This window comes from Pyxicephalus adspersus, chromosome 2, assembly GCF_032062135.1.
Source record: "Pyxicephalus adspersus chromosome 2, UCB_Pads_2.0, whole genome shotgun sequence".
In the NCBI taxonomy this organism is placed as follows: domain Eukaryota; kingdom Metazoa; phylum Chordata; class Amphibia; order Anura; family Pyxicephalidae; genus Pyxicephalus; species Pyxicephalus adspersus.
The window spans coordinates 20443692-20471301 of NC_092859.1; the positions used below are offsets into that span (position 1 = coordinate 20443692).

The 27610-nt window shown below is 38.6% G+C and overlaps 1 protein-coding gene across 1 annotated transcript in view; it reads left to right on the plus strand.

Moving 5' to 3' along the window:
• The window catches only part of GFRA2 (GDNF family receptor alpha 2), a 56389-nt gene extending 30345 nt beyond the window's left edge, over nucleotides 1–26044 (plus strand). The window contains exons 2-9 of the mRNA XM_072399844.1: nucleotides 7415–7723; nucleotides 10899–10982; nucleotides 15128–15467; nucleotides 16332–16441; nucleotides 16557–16697; nucleotides 18569–18744; nucleotides 19657–19704; nucleotides 22989–26044. Coding sequence (XP_072255945.1) covers nucleotides 7415–7723; nucleotides 10899–10982; nucleotides 15128–15467; nucleotides 16332–16441; nucleotides 16557–16697; nucleotides 18569–18744; nucleotides 19657–19704; nucleotides 22989–23111 — 1331 coding nt within the window. The 3' untranslated portion in view covers nucleotides 23112–26044. The remainder of the gene's footprint in view (nucleotides 1–7414; nucleotides 7724–10898; nucleotides 10983–15127; nucleotides 15468–16331; nucleotides 16442–16556; nucleotides 16698–18568; nucleotides 18745–19656; nucleotides 19705–22988) is intronic.
• Nucleotides 26045–27610: the final 1566 nt, after the last annotated feature.

Genomic DNA, 27610 nt, shown 5'->3' on the forward strand with positions numbered 1-27610 from the left:
ATGACATGATGGCCTGATGTGTGTGGATGCAAGAAGAATAATTTTTAGACTACACATGCCTGGCTGTAATGGCACTATAAACACTTAGGCTATGTACACACGTGCAAAGGTTCTCGTCTGATAATCGGCTCAGGGACGATATCGGACGAGAATCTGGCATGTGTACAGTGCTCTTAGTCCATCGTCCAAAGGACCGTCCTGGCGGATCTATGGATGATGGATGATGAACGATCATAATGCAAGTGAAGGGGGAGAGAGCGCAGCGGGGTGCTGCTCCGTCTTTCTCCCCTCCCCTCCCGATAGAGAACAAGCTGTGCTGTATGTACAGCACTTGTTCATGCATCGTATAGTCGTTAGTGGTTGGAATCCTTTCCAATGACAATTATTGCACGTGTGTATGTAGCCTTAGCCTGGAGGGGAAGGACATTTGAAAGAGATGCAGATTTTTCAACCACAAAATCATGTTTATCCAGAGATAACATTGCAATGATAAGATTGCTATTGCTATATTCCATGGTGATTGGAATAGGGTGACTGGGCTGACATTGTGAATCCCAGAGAATGTCCTTGACACTGAAGACATGGTCTAATATTATTATCCTATATTTGTGCCAGCATATTGCACAGCACTATAGGGATTGTAGATGACAAATGGCAGATGTTTTGCACCGTTCTCTATTCAATAGAAAAGCTTGTCATGTGTCCATAGACAGCCAAGCCACAAAAAGCACCTTAACATTCTAAATTGTAACTGATCCTTCACAAAACTCGGTAAGTTGGGACACTTATTGTAAATGACGGGAGGTCAGAAAGGTACTTCATTGCCAAGAATCATCCGCCAGTCTTTTGCAGCCACACAAGTCCACCATGAATACCATAAACAGCTGAACCAACAGCTCTCAATACTCTTGACACCTTCTGAACTGAACTATTAGGAGCTCATTGTCCACTGGTCTGAAGGATTTCTGAAAAATTTTATATGACTTGACAGAATCATTCTGCCTTGCACAGTTTAGGAGAAAAAAAAATGTTGAAACTGTGAAGTTTCTTGTGTCATTATAAAAGGAAGGCTGTCAGCACTTTTTTTTTTAGGGACTTTTTATTTCAATTTACCTTTATATATATTTGACTTGGAAGACAGATTTAAATCTTGGGTATTGCAAAAAATATTAGTAAGGTAGCTGCTCACTTATCTCCAGCTGAAGTTTGATGTTACAAATTTACAGAATATAGGAAACAGTAATAAAAAAATCCTTATTGGAATGAAAACATGTCTTACCCCATGCATGCCATGCATGAATTATTGCTGACCCTGCACAAAGCACCTCCAGATTATGTGTGCGAGCCTTATATCTACCTAATATTAGGATTTATAAAAAAAAAAATATTATTAGTTTTATACGCGTAGAAATACTGATTGTTACCTAGGACAAAGGCTAATGATGATGTGAGAAGCACAATAATGCGTTACAGCCAATCAGATTTTCAATATTTTAGTCATTTCTGATCTCACTGAATGAATAATCAAATATTTTTGCTCTGTCCCAAAAAGCAAGTCCATTTATTTTGTTTAATTAGTTAAAATAAAATATTAAACACTATTACACTTTACTTTTCTTCAAATATTTTTCCTCAAAGAATTCGGTATATGTGATCTACCTTTGGCTGCTTTCTTGGTGTCCCATGAATAGTTATTGAAAGTCACCTCTAAAGTCCTTTGCACATCCCATCCTGTGGCGTGTCCCACATCTGTCCACGTGCTGCCCCCATTCTCTCTATCAGAATGCTTAGTCCCCATAGGACTTCATTAGAAGCCAGAACAGAACACTGTGGCCACGCTCTGCAATGCATTAATAAGAGGCTAGCCCCTCTGCGGGGAGAAGCAACGCTCTGCAGAGAGGACAATAAGAGAAGTCTCTAAACAAGGCCTGCCAAAGCCCGATAGAGCAGAGCTAGATACATACAGAATGCTGATCAGCCCAATGATACATACGTACTCCTATAGATTAACCTCTTCACTCCCAGAGCATTGCATAAATATAGAGATGCTATTATCAAAGTTTTGAAAATGTATCACATGTAAAGTACACAAAAACAACAATATTGGTTTTAAAACAATAATTATTTTCTGATGTTATAAATTTAAACCTGCCATAGATTACAAAGGATTCACCCTATTGCATTTTATAACTGGAATTTTGGCAACACAATCTTGTTCCAGGTGCCTGCAAAAATGTAGGGTGGTGGTACGCCAACTGATGTATCCTTGTATGTGCAATTCATTTCTTTGTTGCTCCATGCAAAAGCAGAAATTAATACACAGTTTTAGTATAGTGGAGAATGGAAAGAATTGCTGCCAGTAGTTGTCTGTCACCATTTTCCTACTGAGGACAGGACAGGATCCCTGCATTTCAGCATCCTTTTCTTTGATTTTAGATTAATTGGATTCAATGGATCACTAGGACTAGGACACTGCAAAATCTCCATGCAATGCAGGCAGGTTATGGATGTTGGAAGAGACAGCAGGGTGCCATTCATAGCCCCCTAAAAAATGCCCTAATGCAATGGTGAGCTTCCATGAATGAACAACTGAATTCAAATGACTAAAAGGGACAGGCCAGGGACAGTCAGACTGGGAGGGCTAGATGATACTGGACATCATCAGTCAGGAAATGAGTTGGGCTAAATTTGGTGTGCTGTAGCTTTTAATGCATATAGCTGAAACTTTCAACACATCCTGATGATGGTCCTGGTTATGTGTGCTGGCCTCTTCCCACTACTTACCAAAATATTCCTATTGCAGAGAGAATGCCTATCATATTGGTGGACCAATGGGACTATGTTGGAAGCTTTGCCTTGCAGAATGGTCCGAGAATTACCTATAAGGCAGAACATTGAAGGGTGCTGCAGACCCTTTAGTCCCCAAGCTTTAAGCTGCCAAAATTCTGCTTGCCTAGAATAAGCTTACATGTCTCTGGTATGAAAATGGTTGCATGCAGCTGCTACAGAATTCTTTATTTATAGGGTCACTAGTTAATTTCCCTGTGCAGTTGCTTGCTTTGTTGTATGTTTTATGATTGGCAATACATGGTAAGTTCATGCTAATTCTCTGCACTATTTCAAATGCCCCCCCCCCCCCCCCGACTACCTATGATCCCAGTTATTTTCCATTCCCAGGTGCTATTCTCTTACCAGCCTGTGATCCCCCACCTAGTGCCACTCACACCCCCTCCCTCTTGCCTAAGGCAGCATAACTGTTCTCCTCTGGTGCTCTTCCCCTCTTCCCTGGGTAACTGAGAAAGCAGTTTCAGTAAGTGCTGCTATAGCAAAGTTACCAAATTGAATTCCGTCCCCTTTGTGACTTCATAACGAAAGCCAGTTAAATTGTGTTGGGGGGGGGGGGGATAATGAAGAGGAGGAAAAGTCACGGGCAAAGGGGGAGAGAAGGGAAAATGGGAAAGAGGAAAGCTGAGGAGCATTGAAAAATAGAAGCTGAGGTTTTAAAGGGACAAATAGAGATTGCAGAGGGCAATGATCATTATTGAAAGGAAATTGTTGATCTGTCTTGTGTGATAAATATACATGAAGGTGAAGCAATAATATTTGCTATATTTTAACATTAAAGACCCACTTTAATGGCCTAATGACCTCCAAAGTTTAGATTTTTGAAAGAAGGAAACAGCCATGATGAAGGGCAATTCATGGGTAAATAGTCCTGATTATTGAGGGTGGTTTATAGGGATGCAGCTAAAAAAGTCTTGGTCTGGGCGCTGTATTTGCTGCGCGTGTGCTGGGGAGTAACATAGTCCAGAAAAGCCCTCAGTTACAGACGCCAGTGGAGACATCAGTGATAGACCCCTCAGTGACAGACTCCAAATGCAGACCTTAGTGTTAGACCCCCAATTAGATCTCAGTGGGAATCTGAGTGATACACCTTTCAGTGACAGAACCTCAGTGCAGACCTTACTGACAGACCTCTCAACAACAGACACCTGCAGACAGTGGTGGCAGACACTGCAGACTTCAGTGACAGACTTCCAGTGCAGATGTCAGTAACAGACTCCCCAAGTGGCAGATCCTCAGTGCAGATCTCGCTGACAGACCCCCAGTACAGATCTCAGTGAAGACCTCAGTGATAGACCCCTCCGTAACAGACCCTCATTGCAGACCTCAGTGAAAACATTAGTAATAGACCCCTCCATGACAAACCCCCAGTGCAGACCTCAGTGAAGACCTCAGTAATAGATCCCTCCGTAACAGAGCTCCAGTGCAGACTTCAGTAATAGACCCCTCCGTAACAGAGCCCATTGCAGACCTCAGTGAAAACCTCAGTAAAAGACCCCTCCATAACAGACCACCAGTGCAGACCTCAGTGAAGACCTCAATAATAGACCCCTCCGTAACAGACCCCCATTGCAGACCTCAGTAAAAACCTCAGTAATAGTCCCTTCCGTAACAGACCCCCAGTGCAGACCTCAGTGAAAACCTCAGTAATAGACCCCTCCGTAACAGACCCCGAGTGCAGACCTCAGTGAAGACATCAGTAATAAACCCCTCAGTGATAGAATCCCAATGAGGACATTAGTGAAGCCCTCATTTATAAACCCCTCAGTTACATACTCCGAATGGCAGAACTTAATACCAGACCCCCAGTGCAAACCTTAGTGGCAGGCCTCAGTGATAGACAACCCAATTGACAGGCGTCCAGTGCACTCACATTAGTATTGGAAACCTCAGTGACCAAGATCAGCTCAGATTTTAATATTAGACCCCTCAGTGACAGACCTGCAGCACAGAACAAAAAAAAATAGACCGTTCACCATAGACCCTTTTGCTGGTCCTCTTATAAAAACGCTGATTACTTTCCTGGCTGGTTATACTGACCTTCTTGCCTAAATACTTGTTGACCCCTTCAACCAAAACAAGCATGTAAAACAGAAAAGTCCAGTTTCAAACCAAGGTTAATGCGGGTGTATGCAAATGTCAATTTTAGGGGAAAATGTTCTTTTCAGCGTGGCAAATGTCAAGAGAATGTAAATAAATCTATCGTGGTGCATTGCCTTAGGGAGCCAGTAATAGAATTGATGATTCACCTGTTAAGAATAACGATTATCGTTACTGGCAAACATAACATTGGCCGTGTTCTACATTAAAGATGTTACTATAGGATCTTGTAGCAGCAGCACCTGAAAGGCAGTGACCAGAAAATCAATCATTCAATGTCTCTCTAAGATGGAGGTGCAATCTTTAATTCACTGTACACAATACACATTATTATAGTTATGTATTTTTAAAAATGCAAAAGGCTGCTAGAAAAGGACGGCAAGAGTACATATGGCCAAAGGAACACTACTCACCTACATTTAGGATAATATAAGGCAGCCTTTATACCTTCAACCTTTTTACCCCTGAGAAACATTTTAAATTATTTTCAGTATTGGGAAACCAATTATTCTTCTAGAACCAATTTATTGGGAGTCATCATTAGAATCTTGCAGCTGGCTCTACCGAGTGGTGTTGGTCCCAGAACTATGCAGGAATCTTTCAACTGGAGATCAATCAAGCACAGTTTAAGGAACCCCTAACAATTTCCGGAGGAAACCTGGGGTTCCACAGCACCCTGGATGACAATGGCTGATCCAAACGTACTAGAGACACCCATTGCTAAAATAATACTTTTGGTAGAGTTTTGTAAGACGATTTTAAAGGCACCTAGCAAGGTCAAGGCTAAATAAACTGATGTAATATAAACTGGTAAAGTTTGGATGATATTAATATATATAGTCTGCGTATGGCTAGCATTAGGCTTTAAAATATGGACTGCAAGAAAAAGAGCCCAACATCAAGTACTGAAATCCTGCCATGACCTTGTAATTGTTTACTCATCCTGTGTTCTCCTGACCCAGATAAGCACAGTAAACCCCTACAAAAACACAAGCAAACACGCATTGTGACAGAAGTCTAATAGCATTAATAAATGTTAGCGTGTGAAACAAATCTTCAATGTTAGCTATGTAGCTCAGGCGTGGGCAGGCAAGGGGGACAATCACCTTGGGGCCACTTATCTTCTTCATAAGAAGTGATAGGACCTCTTCCTTCTTTATATTTTGCATTTTATCTCTATATTAGGGTAATTTAATTTTGGGTTTTCTAATGCTTTCCAGGCGAGAGATGATAAGAGCGTGTACAAGGATTAGACAAAATACAAAATACAAATACTATAGGTTGACTTTATAATACTATCACATTCAAAGTGGTGGCACCCACCAGCATTCTCAGGGCTTTTCAATGTCTACATTTTAAAGGTAATTAACATGCAAAAAATATGTATAATGCACATATTATCCTATTGCTGTTAAAATTAATGGTCAGGTGACAGAGTCTCTTGAACATGCACTTTGAAAATTATGTTTTCTTTGGCTCAACAGTTTTTAAAGGTCTTAGTACTTTGGGATTTCAACTTGGCATAACCTTGTAGTTTACGATTGAGAACCTTTGCTTTTAATGCAAAAAGTTGTTCTAAACACACCTACTGCAGGTGCTTTAAAGAAGGAATGTTTCCAGCTATCTTCTTTGTTTTAAAGAAAATTTCCTCTCTATGTAAGAAAGATGAAGAGATGTTAGTAGTCCAAATCCGGAAAGCGTTCTAGGGTTACAAGGCTTTTTCTCCATCAGTACCATCTAGTGAATTATTGTTATCACCCTAGGACAGGAAGTTTATTACACGTAGGGCCAACAGGTTAAAATAAAGATCAAATGCCAAAAAATAATGCAATCAGCTGAACTAGGGACTGCAATATATACGATATGTTTAACCTTTAACAAACCTTTCCTAAAGTGACAATGTGCTGCATTTATGAAGGAAATGAGTACAGAACATTGTGCCTTCTGCTCTTTTTGAACCGGTATAATAAAAGAATTTCAATGGTATATTTCTAAGACCTATAGGGAGCTAAAATCCATTGTTATGGTTTACTTATACTTTAAGGCACAGAAAACTGTACTGCATGTCCAGGACCTTTGTTAGTGATGTTTTTTTTTCTGTTCCCGTCTAGTAATCCTGCAAGAGTTTTTGTGAACTGTCTAATGTAAATGAATAAGAATTCTCACTTTTTACTTGTATGAGTGACATTGACACAACTAACTACATTAATGTACTAGTGTGGGTGGTGCACAGGCACAGACATTCCACTAAAGCTTTTTCAATGTCAGCTACCAAAATGTCATTTTTTTTTTAATAAACACAATGGAAGGAGACATCCTGCAGTTGGTTTACTGACTTCTAAGATGACATTCATCTAAATGGTGAAGTTGAACTTTAGAAATATCAGAATATTGCAATGGATAGAAAAAGCTTGTTTCTGTTTGTCTTGTAGACTTTCTTCTGATGCAATGTAATCCTAATTATTCACAGGTCTCTATACTGTTCAGTCCAGCCTCATCCTCTCTGAGTCTCCACCAGGCCCTTGGTCCCAACACACAGATTGTATCCAGGCTAATGAGCAGTGCATTGCTGACCCAACGTGCAGCACCAGATACAGGACTCTTCGTCAGTGCCTGGCAGGCAGGGACCGGGATGTCCTGCTTTCCAGTCTGGAGTGTAAAACTGCTCTGGAGGTTCTACAAGAGAGTGCCTTGTATATGTGCCGATGCCGGAGAGGAATGAAGAAAGAACTTCTGTGTCTACAAACATACTGGAGTATACATGCTGGCCTGACTGAGGGTGAGTGGATACAGACGTTTATCCTTCATCATGTCCTAGCTATGGAGCCACATATACTCAAATTCTGTCCAGTTGGCACAGGGAGACTCTCAATAGAAGAAGAGTCCTAAAGCAATTATATGTGAGGTCTAAAGTGTGGGTGGTCAGTTGTAAAGCATGGCAAAATGTCAACCTAATTACTCCGTAATTACTAATTCCTTCCATTTTATTGGATGAAAAGGAAGTGTGGGGTTTTACACCCATTAAAACAAGCACTCTGCATCATGCACCCCATTTAATTGAGCTTTGGCTCTCTTTTTTAGGCATTTTCCCCTTTTTGTGATCCCTACAGTAACACATTTCCCATCTTGTGGGGGCTACGCTCGCTTCTCTATTGCATCTATGGGGAGCAGCATTGGCCACCCTTGGACAGAGGAAATGTCAGCCTATTAGGAGAAAGTATAGACAATCTGGTTTCTCGTTCATCCCTAGATTTGAGTGTTGATGGTGATATTTTCAAGAAATGCCAGCTATCTGAGTTCAGATGGACTTTACCTAAGTTTAAATTCCAGTTAGCACTTTATAGGCAGCTACAGCAACAGTTTTCTTTTTTACCTTTTGGGATAATGGTTTTAACATTTGGAAAAAAAGCTGACCATTGTATGCACTCCTGTCATTGTCATATGGTTTGTGTCAAACCTCAAACTGTTACTTAAGCTGGAGAATTTGATCTGTTAAAAGAAATTAAAAAACAACAGGTAGAACAACTTGAAAACACCTTAAACTCAGGTGAGTAATGATTTTGTCAGCAAAAAAATCAAATTTCTCATAAAAACATAGATACTTTTATTGTGAACAGCCTTAAATAAAATCTTACAAACATACAGAAAATTTTGATCTAGGTCCCTCAAATATAGTTTAAATAATTATTCATGATCACAAGATATGCTCCTTTTTGTAAAGGTTTTTGGGCGTTTCCAATGCGTTTCACCACTATTTTTGCTTTAGGGGATAAGCAAAGTAAGCTAGTAGGGGAAATACATTCACATTAATCAATCAGGATCAACAGGTAGTACAACCATGGTAAAAGAATCAATGCTGTGTTATTGATAATGACAAATACATCATATTTTATCATTCTTCAGCTGTGCACTAGCAATTGTCAGCACATGCATGATAGATTTAAATAAGAGAGCAGAATCAGATATATATACCCAACAAGAAACCTAAAGAACTGGAGTAAGTGACAGCATAATCATTTTTTATTATTAGCTTTAGGCTGGATATAATGTGCATTATCAGTGTGTGTTATTATACAATTATATGTGCTTTCATTGTCACCAACGGGCTTATTTACACCTATGTGTTTTAACACCAATTTTTGATGAATGGGGGTATTAGTGCTTGCCAACACACGGCACTCCACTTGCCCAAAGCAAATTAAAAAGCAGAAAAAAAAAAGATTCCTAGGTGTAAAACCATTCTCAATGTGGGTCAGTTCATAAAAATAAAACCTACATAAACCTCATTAGCCAATGCATGATGCACAAATGTAGGTGGCTCCATTTGCAATAATGGCTATTCTGTCTATGTGCATTAACGTATGATGAAATGCTTGCATATGAATTAAATTTGCAGTTCAGGTGGAGCTACAAGCGGCAGAGATTATAGAAATCCCTAGCTAGGTACAGTGTCAGGCTCACCAAACAATAATTGTTCAGCAGATTAAAGTAAAAGAAATCTATCATCCCAATATTATACTCATTAAAATACAGATCGGCTTAAGATGATAGTGGCTGATTTTTGTCTTCTATGGAAAATAACAAAGAAAGAATACAGTTGTGAGATAAACAAAAGTTTTAGATAAATTAAAGAAACATTACATTATTTCTCAGTTCTCTTTTTTGTCTCTAGACACATCAATTTACCTACGAGAGGACAGGGCCTAGGGCAGGGAAGCAGTTGCCCCCTAGGCCAGTCTTAATAGGATAAGTTGATATGTTGGACTGCTGACCCCCAGTAGATTTACTTTATCATTTCGTTATCAGCAGGACTCACAATTAATGGCCCATGCTGAACTGTACAAAAAATGCTACCTTGTCGCTGTTCAGATTCAAAATCACAACATTTGGCAGAATGGGATCCAAAATTTGTACCCCAAAAGAATCCTTAAAATATTTTTCAGGTCTTGGGAAACCCTTGGTAATATTTATTAATCAGAGGTTAGTGGGAAAAACTCCCACCTAAAATGATACAGACAGCTAAGAAGATCATTGGAGTTATGCTGCAGGCTCTACCAAATGGCTTTAAACTTGCAGCTCTGCGGGTACAATTAGATGAGAGGCAATTCTGTCGCAGCTCAAGGAACATCTTGAGAAGTCCTGGTTAAAAATGATTGCTTTAACACCTACTCCCTGTGCATTTATAAGATATGTGGGCAAATTATGAAATTAATAGTGTATCACAAAGTACTTTACACACCTACCTTCACACACTTATCCTACATAGTATCCAACAATTGTACACTGTACATGGTATGCTTCTTCAACTTTAAAATTGATTTTGACCAATAGGGCTAGTTGGTTGGGTTTGGCCCTAGGTCAAAAGTTCCCATTTCTACCAGCTTCACAGAATACCAATGGTCATAGAATGGGCCAGTCTATCCAAAACTGATGTTTCTATTTTTGCTAGAAGCTGGTGGGTTCAACCACCTGACATTTCTTTTCTCCTGGGGACCAATTTGGTGAGACCTAGTTTATAGGCCTTTATATGTGCTGTGGACTGTATAAGAGGGCCCCCTTTCCCTGTTTGATTTTTTTACTTGATTTATATCATGGAGAAGGGAACAGGGGACGATGGAACACTCTAAAGTGAGTGGGAACACCTCAAACCCCCAAAGGAACAGAAATAAAGAGATGGGAATTATGGTTCCCTTTTTGGCTGACTCTTAAAAAGTCAGGGGGTGACCCAGCCCACTAGGACTCACCTAAGCTAAACCTAAAATATATAATTTGAACATTCTGGCCATTTACATTTTTTTCATCATTCTTTACAGTTTTTTTCCTTTCATCAATTTCTTTGCAATTCACAATTGAACCTTGTTAAATGTGAAGAGGGCACATTTTACAAAGCACTAACATTTCTTGTCAGTTGTGAATTTTGCATAAATCTGTAATATTCTTCATTTTCTTCCCAGGGGATGAGTTTTATGAGTCATCACCATATGAACCGGTGACCTTCCATTTGTCTGACATTTTTCGCCTGGCTTCCATTAACTCTGGTGAGTAACTACACGGTAGTGATTGTACTAACCTTGTGTTTGTTGATTTAATTTTCAAATATTTAACAGCAAATTCTTAAAAGCTTTAACAATGCAAAGGAGCAAAACAACATACGCACAACTACAGAAGTGTTTTTACAGCATAAGTTACGTCTGCAATGTAAAAGCCAAAACATTCTGAGTTATGCTGTCAGTGGTCCAAAGACGAGGACTGCCAAAACTAGGCATAAGCCACTGTACAGTTGGTTTTCCAACTTTTCTGCGACAGCTAACTACTTCTTATAACAATCTGATATACAAATTTTGCTTTTACAAATGACCATATTGCAAAGTCATTTAAATAGTCAGGAGGATAGGCTGAACTGGAATTGGCAGTATTAAACATAGATAAGACAGGAACACCCAGGAATAATTAATTGTCCTTTTATTCACTGAGGCAAAAATTGCCAATGAAATATTTTAATCTGCTCACCCACACTACTAACCAAGTTTTACTGGCATGCTTTCTTCCTATAATTTATCCATTCATCTTGTCTTCTGCAGGTATATGAACCCAGGCATCTACGTGATCTAAAGTAAATGTGATTCATTAGATTGGGTCACCTTCTTCCATTACTCCATGGTCCAGTTCTGATGCTTACATGGCCGTTGAAATGGTCATGACATGAGCATTCTGGTCTACAATCATGCCCATGGCTACAATTTATGTTCTATTCAGGATGTAAAATGTTTGTGCTATAGAGAGCTGAGATTATTTATTGTAAAAACCCACCTACTTTATACACATTGAGCCTGATTTATAAAAGCTCTCCAAGACTGGCCTGTCATGGGACAACCTGGGTGATCCAGCAAACCTTATAGACAGGAAGATTACTTTGAAGCCACTCTTTTACTGTTAGCTTAAATTGGTAAAAACCACCAACAGCCTATACATGGGTTGACTGCATAAACTACCACCTTTCCAAAATAGGATTTTTTTTTTAATTATACTATTCTATTCATATATAACAGCAGCTGTTGTCATTTAATTCTTAATGGAAAGACTTTGACTTCCTCTAGGATCTGTTGTTTTGGAATTGCCCTGACCCAATTACATATATATATATTGTGTGTATATATATATATATATATATATATATATACAATTTTGCCCTTGTCAAAGTTACTCAGATCCTTACATTTGCCTTTTTTTCCCTTCTTCTAACACATTATCTTCAATTGACTGTTCTCTTGTTGGATCTTGGAACTTTGGATTTCTGTTTTTAGTGTTACCATCTTGCAAAAACCACGGTCACAAAAATAATATAAATATGTAAAATTGAATCTTGCCCAAAAATAGGTGAATGTTGTGGGTATGTTGGGGCATTACCTTGTTTAATTATTAATATACACCCCTGTACATTCAAAAAATGTTTTGATTTGGGTTATTTCCATACCCTTGTTGACTTGTCTTGTGGTGGTGTTTTAAAGATGTGAACATTCATTGTTTGATCTTTTTTTCTTTTGATTCCGAGGCATTTGCAGGAAGCTTTGTTGTTGCGTGATCTTCTAAGCTAGTTAGTGTTCCTGCTTAGTTTATACTGTAGATTTCCTTTACTTTTTGATGTATAAATATAGTTTTGAAGTCCTAAAATTGTTGGATCTTTTGTCTACATTTAACTAATTCATAGCTGAATTTGCATCATTTGGGATGGTATGCAAATTTCTAACTATGTCAAATTTGACAAGAAAATTGGCTTTTGAGGTCAAAACAAAATTGGCAGATGCCATTGTATAATTTTTAATTTTCTGCGATTTTTGTCCGGCTGGTAACATTTTTTTGTTCTTGGGACATGTTTCTTTAGGTCCTCTTGACCTTTCTATTAATTTTGGTGAACCATATTCGGGAGCATTGAAATAAATCCAAAAGTCAGAATCTAGCTAAAAAATGGGTGTTCCTAACTATAAATGAACCATAATCATAGAACAATTAGATGTTTGTTTTTTAAATATTCAGGACATTCCCATTCGTCCCCTTGATATTTTTTAGATATTTTGGTGACAATATTCAGGGTTTTTGCATTTGATCAATAACTTCAGTAGAAATTACAGTCAAATTGATTAAATTCAAAATATCCATATTGAAGTCAAAATCAGGCAATTGTGCCCATGCCAGTGCCTTTGTTGGCAAAGATAACACCCATCTTCCATGAGAAAACACTTTTGTTGACCATGACCTTTCCTACTAGCTACAAAACTATTGCACCTGCAGTAAAAGCAGATCAAACATGCATTAACGCATCCAACTCCAAAAATGTTTAATACATACAGGTGCTTCTAAACATACCTTAAACAATTTTAATAAAACAAATATGTTAATAAGGCTGCATAGTACTTCAGATTGCTATGTAAGCAACTTACATTTCTCTGTCATAACAGGATAAGACTGACCAGAATTTAGCTGCTTATTTTAAAAATAAAAAGCCAGTACAGCTAGATGAGTACACAGCAGGGGGTAGCTGACTAAAGGGTTCTGCATCTTCTTTATTAAATTCACTTTAAATGAACGGCATCCTATGAACACTGCAGTAGGGATATCATAAAGGAAGATATACATTTTTCATGCAGTATTATATCTGCAAAACAGAGCTTCTGACTTGCACAATGCAAATACAGTTTTGGCAGTCTAAAACACAACTCTGCCTATGCAGAGCAGAATAATCCTTTTTATGCATTATACTTTTATAGGCTTTTAAAGTATTTACTGTGCTCTGTGGAAAATGTTCAGTTTTGGTTGTTTTTGCTGTTTGGTTTGTTATTTTGGCTGTTTTTGAAGCATTGTACATATATTGAGCTGATTTACCTGTAGTAAGGTTAGACGTAGTGAAGAGAGGTATATATAAAAATCCAATTATGTGCAGAGAAATTTATGGTGGTCTTGTGGTAAAGCATAAATAGTAAAACTGATATTACCTGTAAAGAATGTTTCATAATTCCTGCTGAGCAAACCACCAAAGAGCTGTATGTCCAGGAACCACCAAAGATCAGTATGTCCAATAGCCTGATAAAGACTAATATGTCCAGGAACCACTAAAGACTAGTATGTCTGGAAACCACCAAAGACCAGTATGTCCAGGAGCCACCAAAGCCCAGTATGTCCAGGAGCCACCAAAGACCAGTATGTCCAGAAGCCACCAAAAACCAGTATGTCCAGTAGCCCGCTGAAGACTAGTATGTCCATGAACCATCAAAGTCCAGTATGTCTAGGAACTACCAAAAACCAGTATGTCCAGGAGCTACTGAAGACCATTATGTCCAGGAATCACCGGAGACAATTATGTCCAGTAGCCACCAATGACCTGTATGTCCAGGAACCACCAAAGTCCAGTATGTGCAGGAGCCATGGAAGATCAGTATGTCAAGGATCCAGGAACCACCGAAGACCAGTATATCCGGGACCACCAAAGACTAGTATGCCCAGGACCACCAAAGACCAGTATATCCAGGACCACCAAAGGCCAGTATAACCAGGAACACCAAAGACCAGTATTTCCATGAACCACCAAAGGCCAGTATGTCCAAGACTTCTACCCCAGATTCCTAGTTCTGGGAAAATATAAAAAACACTTTCTGTAGTATTCTGGGTCCTGGAGGTTCTACGAACTCCTCCTGCTTACTTCCGTGACTGTGTAGGACCCAGTAGTGACATAGAGGTGACCAAGAGGAACCAGAGAGAAAGCTGTGAGTGACAAGAGATTGACCCTGTAAGTTTTACAGTTGTTAGAACACTTCAGGAAATTAGGGGATGTGAACTGGTGAAACTAGCTGTGGTTGACACCATTGGCACCGAAAAAATGTGTTTATGTATAGTCTGGTGTTACAGGTAACACAATTTTTTACAGGGTTAAAGAGAAGAGAGAAGAGTTTCTCTTCTCTGTGACTGGATGAGAATGTAGGTCACTTGAAAAATTTGGGATCAATACTGGTAATGAAATGATTTCCAAACTGCTTCTTTTGTTCTGCCTTACTAAAAATTGAACAGGATTATCAAACTGTTATAGTGCAAGCTGTAATATCCATATCACAGTAAAGGCCATATTGTCTTCTTGTTGTTTTGTGGAGACGGATATATCTTTTGGACTGACAATCTGCTTTGTTACCTGCAGGCACAGAATCATCCATATCCAGGCAGAATGCCTGTCTCGACGCAGCCAAATTCTGCAATGTGAATGATTCCTGCAAGAAGTTCCGTTCTGCTTTCATATCAGTTTGTAACCCGCCAGCTGATGAGCAGTGTAATCGTCGCAAGTGTCACAAGACTCTCCGCACCTTCCTGGAGCGGATTCCTTCAAACCTGACCTATCCACTTCTTTTCTGCCCCTGCAAAGACAAGCCATGTGCCGAGCGAAGACGTCAGACTCCAGTGCCAAGCTGTTCCTTCAATCGCCCTGACGTTCCTAACTGTTTGGAAATTTGGAGTACCTGTAGACAGGACCCAGTGTGCAGGTAACAGAGAACAAAATATACTAACCCTTAATATTACTGTACATTATAAAATTTTAGGAATATTTTCTCTTGGCACCTGGCCTGTTATGTTTGTTGATATATATTCAAATATTTATATACATATCTTTTTAAACTACTCAATATAGTACACCATTCTTTATCTGTGAGCCCTGAAGATGAGGTATTTTTTGTACCCCTGGAACGTGTTGTTGTAAAAAACAATTTTAATACAATTGGTTGTCCAATGGAACCTTTCTTTTGGTGCTCAAGTACCTCAAGTGTAAATCCACTGTTCCCCAGTGGTTGTTAGGTATCTGTTGCCTAAGGAGCAATTTTGCAATATCCCAATGTCAGAGAGTCTCTCCTCTACCATACGAGCTCAAACTTTGCAAATCAGCAATAAGGGGAACTCTCAGGAGATTGTCCCACAAAGCTGAATGATCTCTGCAAGTCTGATTTCAGACTAAACATAGCAGGAACAGTATATGACATCTACACTTGTTTCTTCTTTGATGATATCATGGCAGCCATTGTCAGGGCATACTAAAAGGGATTTAGCATTTAGCCTTTTGGGATGGTTTCTAGAGAACTTTTCTTAATAGTGGTTTTCCAATTGTTGGGCTAAATGGGCAGAGGAGGAGAAGTTGGATTATACTGTGTATAATTTGATGTGCCCGCTATACCAGTGGAATACTTTTTCTTTTATACTTTAAGCAATAACCCTTTTACATGCTTTTCAAAAATAATAAAAAGAAACAATATTAAAGAAAAATACAAGGTGATTAGACAAGCATGAGAGTAGACCAACCTTTGTTTTTTTCTACACATTCAGTAGTTTTCAGCTTTGTACTGCTGTACTTACAGGTCTCGACTTGCAGACTTTGTTACTAGCTGTAAGAGTTCCACGCAGACTGCAAGCGGTTGTGTGCGTGATAACTACTCGGCCTGTCTGGGAGCTTATGCAGGGCTGATCGGTAAGTCACCTCTGAAGAATGGCTGACCCTGTTTTAATTATAATTCTGCACAGTATAGATTGACATACCTAACTTCAACACTCTGTATACATGACTGATTCTTCTTTTCTTGCAGGCTATGATGTTGCTTTGAACTTCCTGGACTCAGACCCCCATATATTGTCCATTGGACCTTGGTGTTCTTGTAAGGGTAGCGGAGATGAGGAGACTCAGTGTGAATTATACTTAAGAGAATTTACACAGAACCGCTGCCTGCGTGAGTAAACTAAATAATCTTATTATGTATGGAACTAGGATGCAGTAAAGTAGTTTGGAGACTTGTAGAGAACATTGTCATCAGTGGTCAATTATTTAATAAACCTAGGGCACCTGTATGGATCTTAAATATTTGCCTGATATGAAAATCTCCAGTGATGAAAATATGGTGTCTGTACAAATATAAATACACAGAACACAGGCGTTATATGACAATGTACTGCTCCTACTGACTTTCATGATCCAATGGAATGGTCAGGTTTACTGCACTTTATCATGTTTTGCCTAAGATGAATAATCTACACTGCCTTAAAAGCAGAATTCTGTTTTCCCCAAGGTAAAAAGAAATCAGCAATTGCACAATGCAACATTGCTAAACTTATCCTTTTTAGCCTGCAGGTGGAACTTTGTTCATACTTTTTAAATGGTAGGTCAACCCAAGCGATATTTAAATAATAAATGAAAGATTTTAGGGTGAGTCAGCCCTGGTTTATTCTATGACTTGGATATTTCCGCAGCATGATTTTTCATCCCCTTCCCAGCTTAAAGTTTAGTCAGGTTCCCACCACGTCGTGTTCTAGCATCCTCAATAAAAACAAATAATTCTTCTATTTGAGGTTTTAGCAGGTGGTTCACCTTTCTGGGATCCACAAAAAAAGCTGAAATAATTGTTTTGGGTTGGCTAGTCTTTGAATAAACATATACATTAATTTTGCACATATTAGTACTTATATGTAGAATCCACAAACCAAACTACCTGTGCAGATGTGATTTTATTCCAATCCATGTTTATAATTAGACTGGCTTACCCTGAGGTTACCTATTCCTCCTTCAAGATACAGGAATAGCATTCAGTGAACAGAACGTAACACAGTTGGCAGTATTTCCATCTTACCTTTTGATCAAAAGGATAAAAGCAAAATCTAACACATGGTATTTATTATCTGTAATATAAATATTAAAGACAGAAATGATACAGGTAATGTATAAATAAGCCAGCATTGCAGATAGGAGAGGGGCATTGATTGCATCCATTAAATTTGATCTGCCTGGTGTATATGATCAACACAATAAAGAATACTAACAGCATATAGCCATAAGCCCCTGAGATGCATTCATCCTGATCTAAGTAACATTGATCCTTCTGGTAAATGGACGGGTAAATAAATCGCTGTACACAGGGGCACAACGGGCATAGAGCAATGGACAGAGGAACACATGCTCAGCCATAAATCTTTTCTAACACGTTTATATGGATGACAGCTTTGGTAAAGCTTTGAGTGATACTCAAAGGTAAATCTACTGGCCTGGTGTTATAGAATATCCATATACTTTTTGGAATAGGAGGTAGAAATGGAAGAACTGTACTAAAATACAGGTAAATGTTAACTTCTGATAATGTATGTTGTAGAAAATGTGAAATGCTCCCATACAATTATTCAACAGATAGCTTGTAATATTCAATCTGTAACAGCTATACTCTTCCATCTCTACCTCCCCTGATGAAGCCTTGTCAGCCAAACGCATCGGGCAATGAGACAATTTTATTTTTCACTACCTATGCTCCCCTTTTCAGTTACTACGGATAACAGTACTCAATTAGTTTGAAAAATTTCTGTCTAGTTTTCCCTTTCTCTTCAAATAGGCCATTACCAAAAATTGTTTATACTAAAGAAAGTATTTTTGCTTATGTTTTTTTATTTTTGAATATATAGAATTTTTTATCATTGTGGTTTTTTTTAAATATATTATCCACTGGAGTTGGCACTTATGTGAATATCTGAAAGGAGGAAACACTTAATAATATATATTTACATTATTTTATTAAATTTATTTATGTGTTCAAACCCATCTTTTCTTTTGACCTTCCAGAAAATGCAATACAAGCCTTTGGCAATGGCACAGACGTGGTACACAAACAGAACCTACCCAGGACCCCTCACACCACCGTCTCTTCCCGGGCAGAGAGGAGAAACCTGCTGCCGGACAACCAAAGTGACAGCAATACCCTCTATGAGGCGAACCCACCTATGTGCAACTCTGTCCAGGTAAGAAGAACCTGACAAAGATTAGGGAGTCAGACCTCTTCAATGTGGGGGGTGATCCTTGTCATCCTAAAATTAGAAATGTGGAATTTGTAAAATGCTGCACGATATGTCCATGCTATATAAATGCAAGGTAAAAATATTAGTAAATCTGTTGTACAGTAAATTTACGTTAAAGAAGGAGCAGCTTCTGATACATTCACCCCAGCCAGACAGCGTAGCCAAGGTGGCAGTGTTACTTTTCTCCACATTGGGTATTATGCCACTTCAGCCTACAACACTAGGCTATGCTGCAAAATGTGATTAGTTTCAATTGCTGCCCCTCTCTCCCCCAATGTCCCATAACCCTGCATTATCTCTGTACATAGATTCATGTGTCTGGAATTTGGAAATTTGGAATTTGGAAAATGCTGATGCATAGGGATGAAGAACTCCTAAAACCATAAATATAGGCTAGATTTCTGTCCTTTGAAATGATCAGTTGTGATAGACATGGTTAAAAAAACTTTTGTGTACAGGTGTCCCCAAATCTTGTGGATTCCCAACAACTGGTAGCAGCCAATGCTACTGTACACTTTATTGACATGGCTACAGTGGTGTGCTTCCTGTGCCTTACTTCATCCCATTTCTTCCCACTTCTTCCCATCCGCAAAATAGAATTGGTTTCTCAATAGCGATCAGTACAGCTGTTGTTATTAAACAGCCCTTGAAAATTATTTTTAAAGATTATTTCAGACTTTATTAATTGAAAGTGTATATCTAGCTTAATGAGCCATAAGACTTACAGGTCCTCTCTTCACAAGGATGTAATTGTTTCCTTTTTGGCAACCTATTTCTAATTTTTTTTCCCATAAACTGTAGCACTGCATGTTGTATGACAGACACAGTTCTGATGTATGTTTTATCTGGTTACAGGACAAGAAGAACGCCAGCTCCCCGGAACTCACAATCTGTGTCTCTGAGGTACAACCTCATTTATTTTACCTTTGTAACAAAAAATAATTTGAGTTTTTTATTGATTGTGCAACAAAGGAAGAATCAAAAACCCCAAGTGCAGTCAATCAGTTCCACACCTAGGACCTATGGCAAGGCACCCTAAAGGCCCAATGTCCTGATGCCTTTTCTGCTCCCACCACCCAATGTATATTGTAGATTGTATCACTGAGAATTAACATGTAACAACATTGTTGTGTCATCATATTTACTATTCAGAGTAAAGTAGTGGCCTGCGCAAACTGCACAAACATCACCTAAAGGTGAACATCGGGCACAGCATTTTAAATATCTTTTGATTGGATATTTCCAGTTGTAGAGAATACAGCTAGCTTTAGATTTCTTTCCACTGGAAGCATATCTGATAACTTGCAAACTCCCCCTGAAAGTACAGCTGCAAAGTTATTGGTCTATGTTACCATATATTAATTTTTTAATGCCCAACAAACTTTCCACCTGCATGAGATTTCTACCTAAAATTAAAGATGGCGAATGGAAATATAACTTCCCTTTATGCTGATATTACAAAGTAATTCAGTAATGATATGGTATGTTTCACTAAAAGGAATGACCCCAAATGAAGTTAAGAAAGAGGTAACTCCTAACTGCCCACCCTGGAATTTACATATTGTGTAGAGAGAAAGACAGGCTTTTGAAGGTTAAAGTTATTTCAATTAAAATCACTAAATTGTATTGAATTGAAACATATTTTAAAAAATTGGAACAGAGGTCTCCTCAGTTAACCCTGTGCTAACATAAGTACATTAGTTTAAAAGTATAAAGTAGCAATAATAAATTCCATCATACAGTAGTGGTTAGGTTTTCCACCCGACGCATTTCGCCCCGCAGGGCTTCCTCAGGGGTGAAAGGAAACCTTTGAGGTTATAAAGACATACAGTATTAACAATCAGTATAAGCAAATACAAACAGTATATCATAATATGTCAGCATTGTAGGATATAGTAATGTATAACAAAGCTTACTTGGTGAAGTTGCTGAGACTATTTACCGCATAAAGGGCTACTTGGGAGTACTCTGATATTAAAACCAGTATCAATTTAGATGTGGTGAAGTTGAGGAAAGAAAAGAAAGAAAATTCAGTATTGAGGGCTGTTGTGTTTTAAAAATGTACCCTGCAACCTTAACTTGTGTTCCTGTGTTCTGGAAGACTTATTTTACCCTACCTATGTGCAATTATGAATTTTTTTAACTCTTTTGTTTGATAATCATAGTGCATGTAGTGCATGCCCTCATTCTGTGTTTTAGTCTTTTGTTAGTTTAGTCGAGTGCGTTTTTTATTCCTTTATTCTCTGTTTTTTGCTGTTGTATAGAGCATTGTATTGTTTACCCATTGTGAGTGGTATACATCTTTTATTCTATGTCCTATTCAGTATTTCACACTGTCATTTTCATTATGTATGTCCCCATTTTGTATTATGTGCTCTGTAGGCAACTTGTGTGCTCTTTCTGTGTTCAATGTCCATAGTTTGTGCTCTTTCTTCTAATTTTATTACTTTAACCCAATTCTATAGCTCTTTTCTGTATCCAATGTCCTGGTTCTGCGTATATATCTTCATTTTGTTCTTTCTACTTCCACTGTGTTCCTTATACATTCATTGTGTTATCTCTACAGCCAGTGTTTGCTAGATCCTGATTCTGCATTTTACATATTCCTTATGTGTTTTGTATCTCATTCTGTCCCTTGATGTTGACCTCTAGATTCATAATCTGTTCCTCATGTCCTGTTTCTGAAAATTATATCCTAATTATATTCTCCTTTTGTTCTCATTTTTCCTAATTCGTTCTTATTTAAAACAAGCAAAAACAAACTCTTATTTTTTTTTAAACAAACTGATTTTGTACCTCTTATTAATGACTTCGTTGAATATCATCCCCAAAAATACCCTCTTTCACCCCCCAAAAATAAACCACATGTAATATGGATGGATTTTATTTAGGGCACATCAGTTGTGCAATAAACATGACTTCCAAAAATAAATACCAAAACATCTGTATAAAAAATTCACTTTTCGGCCTTTTGTCTGAGATCGAGTGTAGTATCTGTTCTTATCCGTGTTTCGGGAGGGGACACTACCCTCACTCTAATGTTAATGGGAGAGCTTGTATGACTTATAGTCAGTTGCTGTTCATTAGTGAGGGTCTCTCTTCGGGGGTACTCCCAACCTAGTACTCGGTAGTCTGGTTACAACTAGCCCAAGAGGAATGGGATCCACCTGGCTTCAACTAGATGTATAAAGTTGACTCAGTCATCATCTGGAGCCATATGCCCTGGGGGGATCAGGGACATGAGGTCCTTCCTCTATAGTGGAGAACCAAAACACACCCCAGTGCACTTTTTTTTACTTTTTTCTGCACACCAGGGTTTGTTTCAGGAGCATGCACCATGGACTTCAAAAAAATCTGTATAAAACATTCAAACTTTACCAGCCAAGAGCAGATGCTTGTCCATCGCTATTCATAAAGAGAAAGGGGTTTTTTGGAAGTTTCAACAAGTTAAACCCCCCCACACTACATTTAGTGCCCTCCCCACTCTAGCTGCACACTGCCACAAGAAAACCTTTTTGGACAGGGAAAATTTAAACATCTCCCATGGGACTTAGAGATCCCATCAAAAAAAGGTGGAATGAGAACGAGACCCTGAAATCTTCTTGTAATTACTACTGATCTTTCCCTTTCAAGCCCCCCACCTTTTTTGATTATTCCCTCCTCCATAGAAAGAAGACATATTTGTGGGTAGAACAACTTTTTATTTAGCAAAACGATCGCCTAAAGATTTCCTTACTGCTTTTTTGCCCCTCTTGACTTTGCCACCTAATAGGCAGATATCCTTTCTTCTTGACAATTATTTTAGTTAACCATTTTCTGCCCTCACCTCCTCCCAGCAGAGCTCATGGGTACAGTTTTTCCTTTTCTGAGTTGCACATCATAAAGAAACATAAGAGCACATAATCCTAAAATAAATAGTCTACTGATGTTATACAAATTAAATAAATTCTTTAGGCCATCTATTCTCAACCAGGGTTCCATGGAACCTCACTGTTCCTCCAGAGTTTGGTAGGGGTTCCTCAATCTGTGGTTTCCAATTTCCAAATTAAGTTTTTACATATTTTAATGAAAATGCTTTTGATGTGTAAATCTTGGCCTGTGTTGGAGAAATCACATGTCCCGTTTTATAGCTGAATTCTTTTGGTTTGCCATGCTCTTCTCACAACTCTTGCCTTGTTTTCTTGTAGTCGCAGCTAAATCCAGACCTTTCACCAGACTTAAGGATATATGAAGACCGCTCCGGCATTTCTCTCCACAAGGCCAGCATTTTCTACCTTGGCATCCTTCTCTGTCTCACCACCTTAATCTGACAGTGACCCAATGGACATGAAAATCCTCTATTCCTAGATGATGACACAGACTGATAAACTGTATATAACCCGATTGAGCCCTTTACAATGGAGTACAAGGCAGAAGACCTTATGACTGACAGACAACATTGGAGACAGGAAGGACTGAATAGAAAATTGTACAACCAACTGCTTGGCTCTAGTGAGAAAGACTTCTGTATATAGGGAAATAATTGGACTTCTGAGCCATTTGTGTGTTTAATATATGTATAAATAGAAAATAAAATGTCAGGCTTATATTATGGCTATGTCTGCACAGACACACTGGATGCAGAAACTCATGCTATGTGAATATGCTGCATTTGTCCGGTCAGCACTCTTCCAGCTCAGGGGAGGGAGGACTCCCTGGGAGAGCAGTGCAGAAATAATAAAGATGTGATCCTCACAGACACTGCAGTCATGCCAAAGCTGAACTCCAGGAAGATAAAAAACTCACAATTTAACCATTTAACCTCCCTAGCGGTTCATTTCTTTCCGGTTTTATATATCTAAAAGCAGTACATTGTTTTTCATGAAAATTTATTTTACAGAATAATATATTTGTATGAGTATAATAAAGTTTGAAACACAAAATCATGTAAAAATAATAAATTGAATAAATTAAAAAGTCTATATATTTAAAAAAAAAATGTAAAATACACATTATACTCATTCTAATAATAATATTGTAATGTTCTTGAAAACAATGTACTGCTTTTACACATATAAATCCAATGTATTGCATTCAATACAGTTATTTTTTTATTGAATGCAATATAAATGGATTTTGAATTTCCCTCCCCGCCGGTAACGTACACACGCACCGATGTCACCGGGAACATCCCGGGGACTCATCGTGTGCAGAAGCTGGCCGGAGGAAGAAGATGGAGATCGCGGCGATGGGCGGTGTGGGACGCTGGCGGATCAGGTAAGGCTGTATTTACTATTACCTCCCATAGGTTTACCTACCCTGATTGTGACTCGGGGTTACCGCTTTTAGCAACTTTTTTCTACCCCGAGTCACACTCAGGGTTACCGCTAGGGAGGTTAATAAAAATGATGAATGGTGTCAGCTATCTGCCGATACGTTATACATATATGGCAGATATTTTTTCTGCCATAACATTTGTATTTCTGTGTTTTAAGAAAGTTCCACCACACAGCTTAGTTTTGTCTGCTTGATTTTCTCTCTGCTGCAGTTAAGTAACATATCTTGTCCTGCTCTCAGCCTGTAACTGGACCTTGAAAGGATAAGAAGAAGACTCATGAACTCATCTCTCTGCCTCGCCACTCTTTCCTCCTATAAGCATGTCCATTGTTAGCATATGAGCACTGTAATACATTGGTCCCCAACCTTTTTGAAGCTCCCAGACTACTAAATTTATGGACCCAAGACCGCACATGCGTGGGGATCCACGTGTCACTCAAAGGGGAAGAAACTTCTCCTAGAGTGACGTCATGATGCCAGAACCTGCCCACTCTTCCATCGCAGGTCTGAGCCTCAGTGGGTAGGTTGTGTCCTTCTCTGACCCCGCTGTGGGGTGCACTGGCCAGAGCCGCGGACCACCGCTGGTCTCTGTGCCCTTGTGGCCCACCTGTCAGACCGACCGGGGGTTGAGGACCCCTGCTGTAATGTAACTGGTTTGCTCCTAGTGCTTCTTCCTCTTTCATTCTGACCTCTGCTGTACAAATATCTGACACCAATCAGGTACTTGTACTGCTTGCATTTATATAAAAATATCTTTTGTAAATATTAATTAATTTAGACCATAATATATGTCTTTTTTTTATCTGCCTAGAGTTCAGCTTTAGCTAACATTGAAATTTTAATATTTCTGTATTAGTTTACCTAAGCTCCTTAGCAGCACATCCTATACTGCCGGGGCAGAGTGATGACTTCATCAGCATGGTGATATTTTATCATTGTTCAGTTAGAATGTTGGGGAGGGCAGTCTATGACCAAGCTGCTCTTCTTTACTGGAATGGAGAAAGTGATGGCATACATGTGGCTATACCAGGGATGTCCAACGCCAGACAATAAGGGCCATTTTCTGAATCTTTGTAAACCACACCTATGATGTCTGTTAGGAAAAAACTAAAAATGTGAGCAGATCCTGGTCCTCCAAGACTAGATTTGAACACCCCTAGGCTATTCTGTCTGGTCCCTGGATAATAAAACTGGCTGAAAACTTTTGCTTGTTCTGTGTGGCGCTTTTCCATTATCTTTCCTGGAGTTCAACTTTTAAATTGGCACAGTACAATTTTCTGAATTTTAGTGGTTCAATATTTAAGATCTGCAATAGATTTTCGGGTGTACTTGGTATGTACAGTGTGCAATTGGCCATTTTTGATGCCCATGTGTAAAGACCCTAAAAAATAGCAATTATAATGTGCTTTCTACAGCATTCATCAGTCTGGTTTTACATGAGCAATAAATTCTGATGGCGTTTTAGGGGTCACTGTTTTTTGCACATTGCTCTTTGCCTTGTTAACCACGCTTGACTGAGATGCAAAAAAAAAGTAATAGGCTGTAAGAAGTAACCAATAGTAAACTAAAGAGCATTACAGGAGATATGTTCTTCAGATGTTTGACTTCAGGTGCAATGTTCTACAGATATATAGAATCAGCAGAAAATAAAGCTAATGCTGAACAGATTTTCTGTCATTGGATGAAATATTACAAATTTACAGACTGACGCTAGACAAATAAAGCCACAGAAATGAATGAATGAATTTATTGATAAAGGGAACCCACAGAATAAGCTAGCAGCCAGCATCTATCAGGATGCTGACAGGAGATGAGTTAGCAATGGGAAGCGTCAGAGCTCCTGTTCCCTGTACATAAATATCTTTATACACCATCTGCAATCCTGCATTTTTCTTCATTTAAAGAATTAAAATATATTGACCTCAAAGTCTCATTCATTTTATTGCTGGATAGCAGTGGCAGGCCAAAGGATGGCTGGAGCGGGGTGGGGAGGAGAGGGATGCAAGAAAACGCAGACATGCACAAAACTACAATCCATTGATGTAATTAATGGGATGTTTGGAATTTTTATTGTATGTGCTATTTATACGTGTCAATCTTAGGAGAGAAAATTATGGATATAAAGGATTTACTGTATCTATCTCATATATTTATTATATTTGGAACAATTTCAATCTATCTATCTATTATCTATCTATCTATCTATCTATCTATCTATCTATCTATCTATCTATCTATCTATCTATATTTCGTACATTTAACTTTTTTATATATATATTTGTTTCTCCTTTTATTATCTATCATCTATCTATCTATCTATGTATCTATCTTTCTATCTATCTATGTATCTATCTTTTAATAGGACAGAAAGTTAAAAGATTGAGTTTTTTTTCACCTAATTTTAATGTGGACCCTAGAAATGAGTTGAAGGAGTTGAAGCATTACATTTGCTAGTCTTTCTTTCCCTTTTGCTGGCTGTTATGCTGATGCCTTGGCTTCAATACTTTTACAGTCACTGACCCACAACATGCACATAGATATTGAAAGTTAGAATTATTTACATACATTTCCATGCAGGACCAATTTAGAAAAGGCACCATTCCTGGGTTTTGTGGTGCAGGGGGCACAGCACAGGCGTTATCATCTCTAGTCTTTGTATTGCAGGATAGCACTTCTGTTATTTTCCCTTGTGGTCTATCATTAGTGTCTGCCAGTGGGTCCATCATTGAAGTCTGTCACTAAGGGCCTTTCACTGGGGTCTGTCACTGGGGTTCTGTTGTTGAAGGCGTCTTTCATTCAGGGGGTCTGTCACTGCATGGGGTCAGGGGTAAATAATGGAAGAATGGATTATAGAAGAAGGGGAACAGCTGGGAGATATAGGGAGTTAGTGGGCATTTTTTCTTACCAAAATATATTTAATAACTCTTTGATTTCCTTCCTCAACTTTGTTTTTCTTTTTTTGTTTTAATGTCGCTGAATTACAAAGCTGGGAATGAACTTTACCATTCTTTCCTTGGGTACCAGAGGATCTTGTTCTAGCACTGTTTCCACTTCAGTGATTCAAGGAATTGAAGCCAGAGGGTCAACATGACAGCTTGGCAACCATCATCTTTAGACACAGGTCAACACTCTTATGTTTTTTTCACTAAAATTAACATTCTAATATCCAAACCACATATATAACTTTGGGTGGAGGGCAGAAGTTACTGATTTAGCTCTAGCTCCGATAGACACACATAGAGAGACATATATATCTGAATTGATAGAAAGATAGCTAAAGGGCTGCACAGATGGACAATGGGCAGATAGAAAGAAGGAAAAAATAGACGTTAATATTGAGTAAAGTAGTTCTTTGCTGACCAGCCTGGCATTGAACTGGTTAAGATAGGACTATGAAGCGTGTCCACTCCCCCATTTCCTTCAGCTGGCAGCAGCAGGGAGCTGGCACTAGGCGACCCCATGCTGGCACAGCACGTAGCGTTGTTTCAAGCCA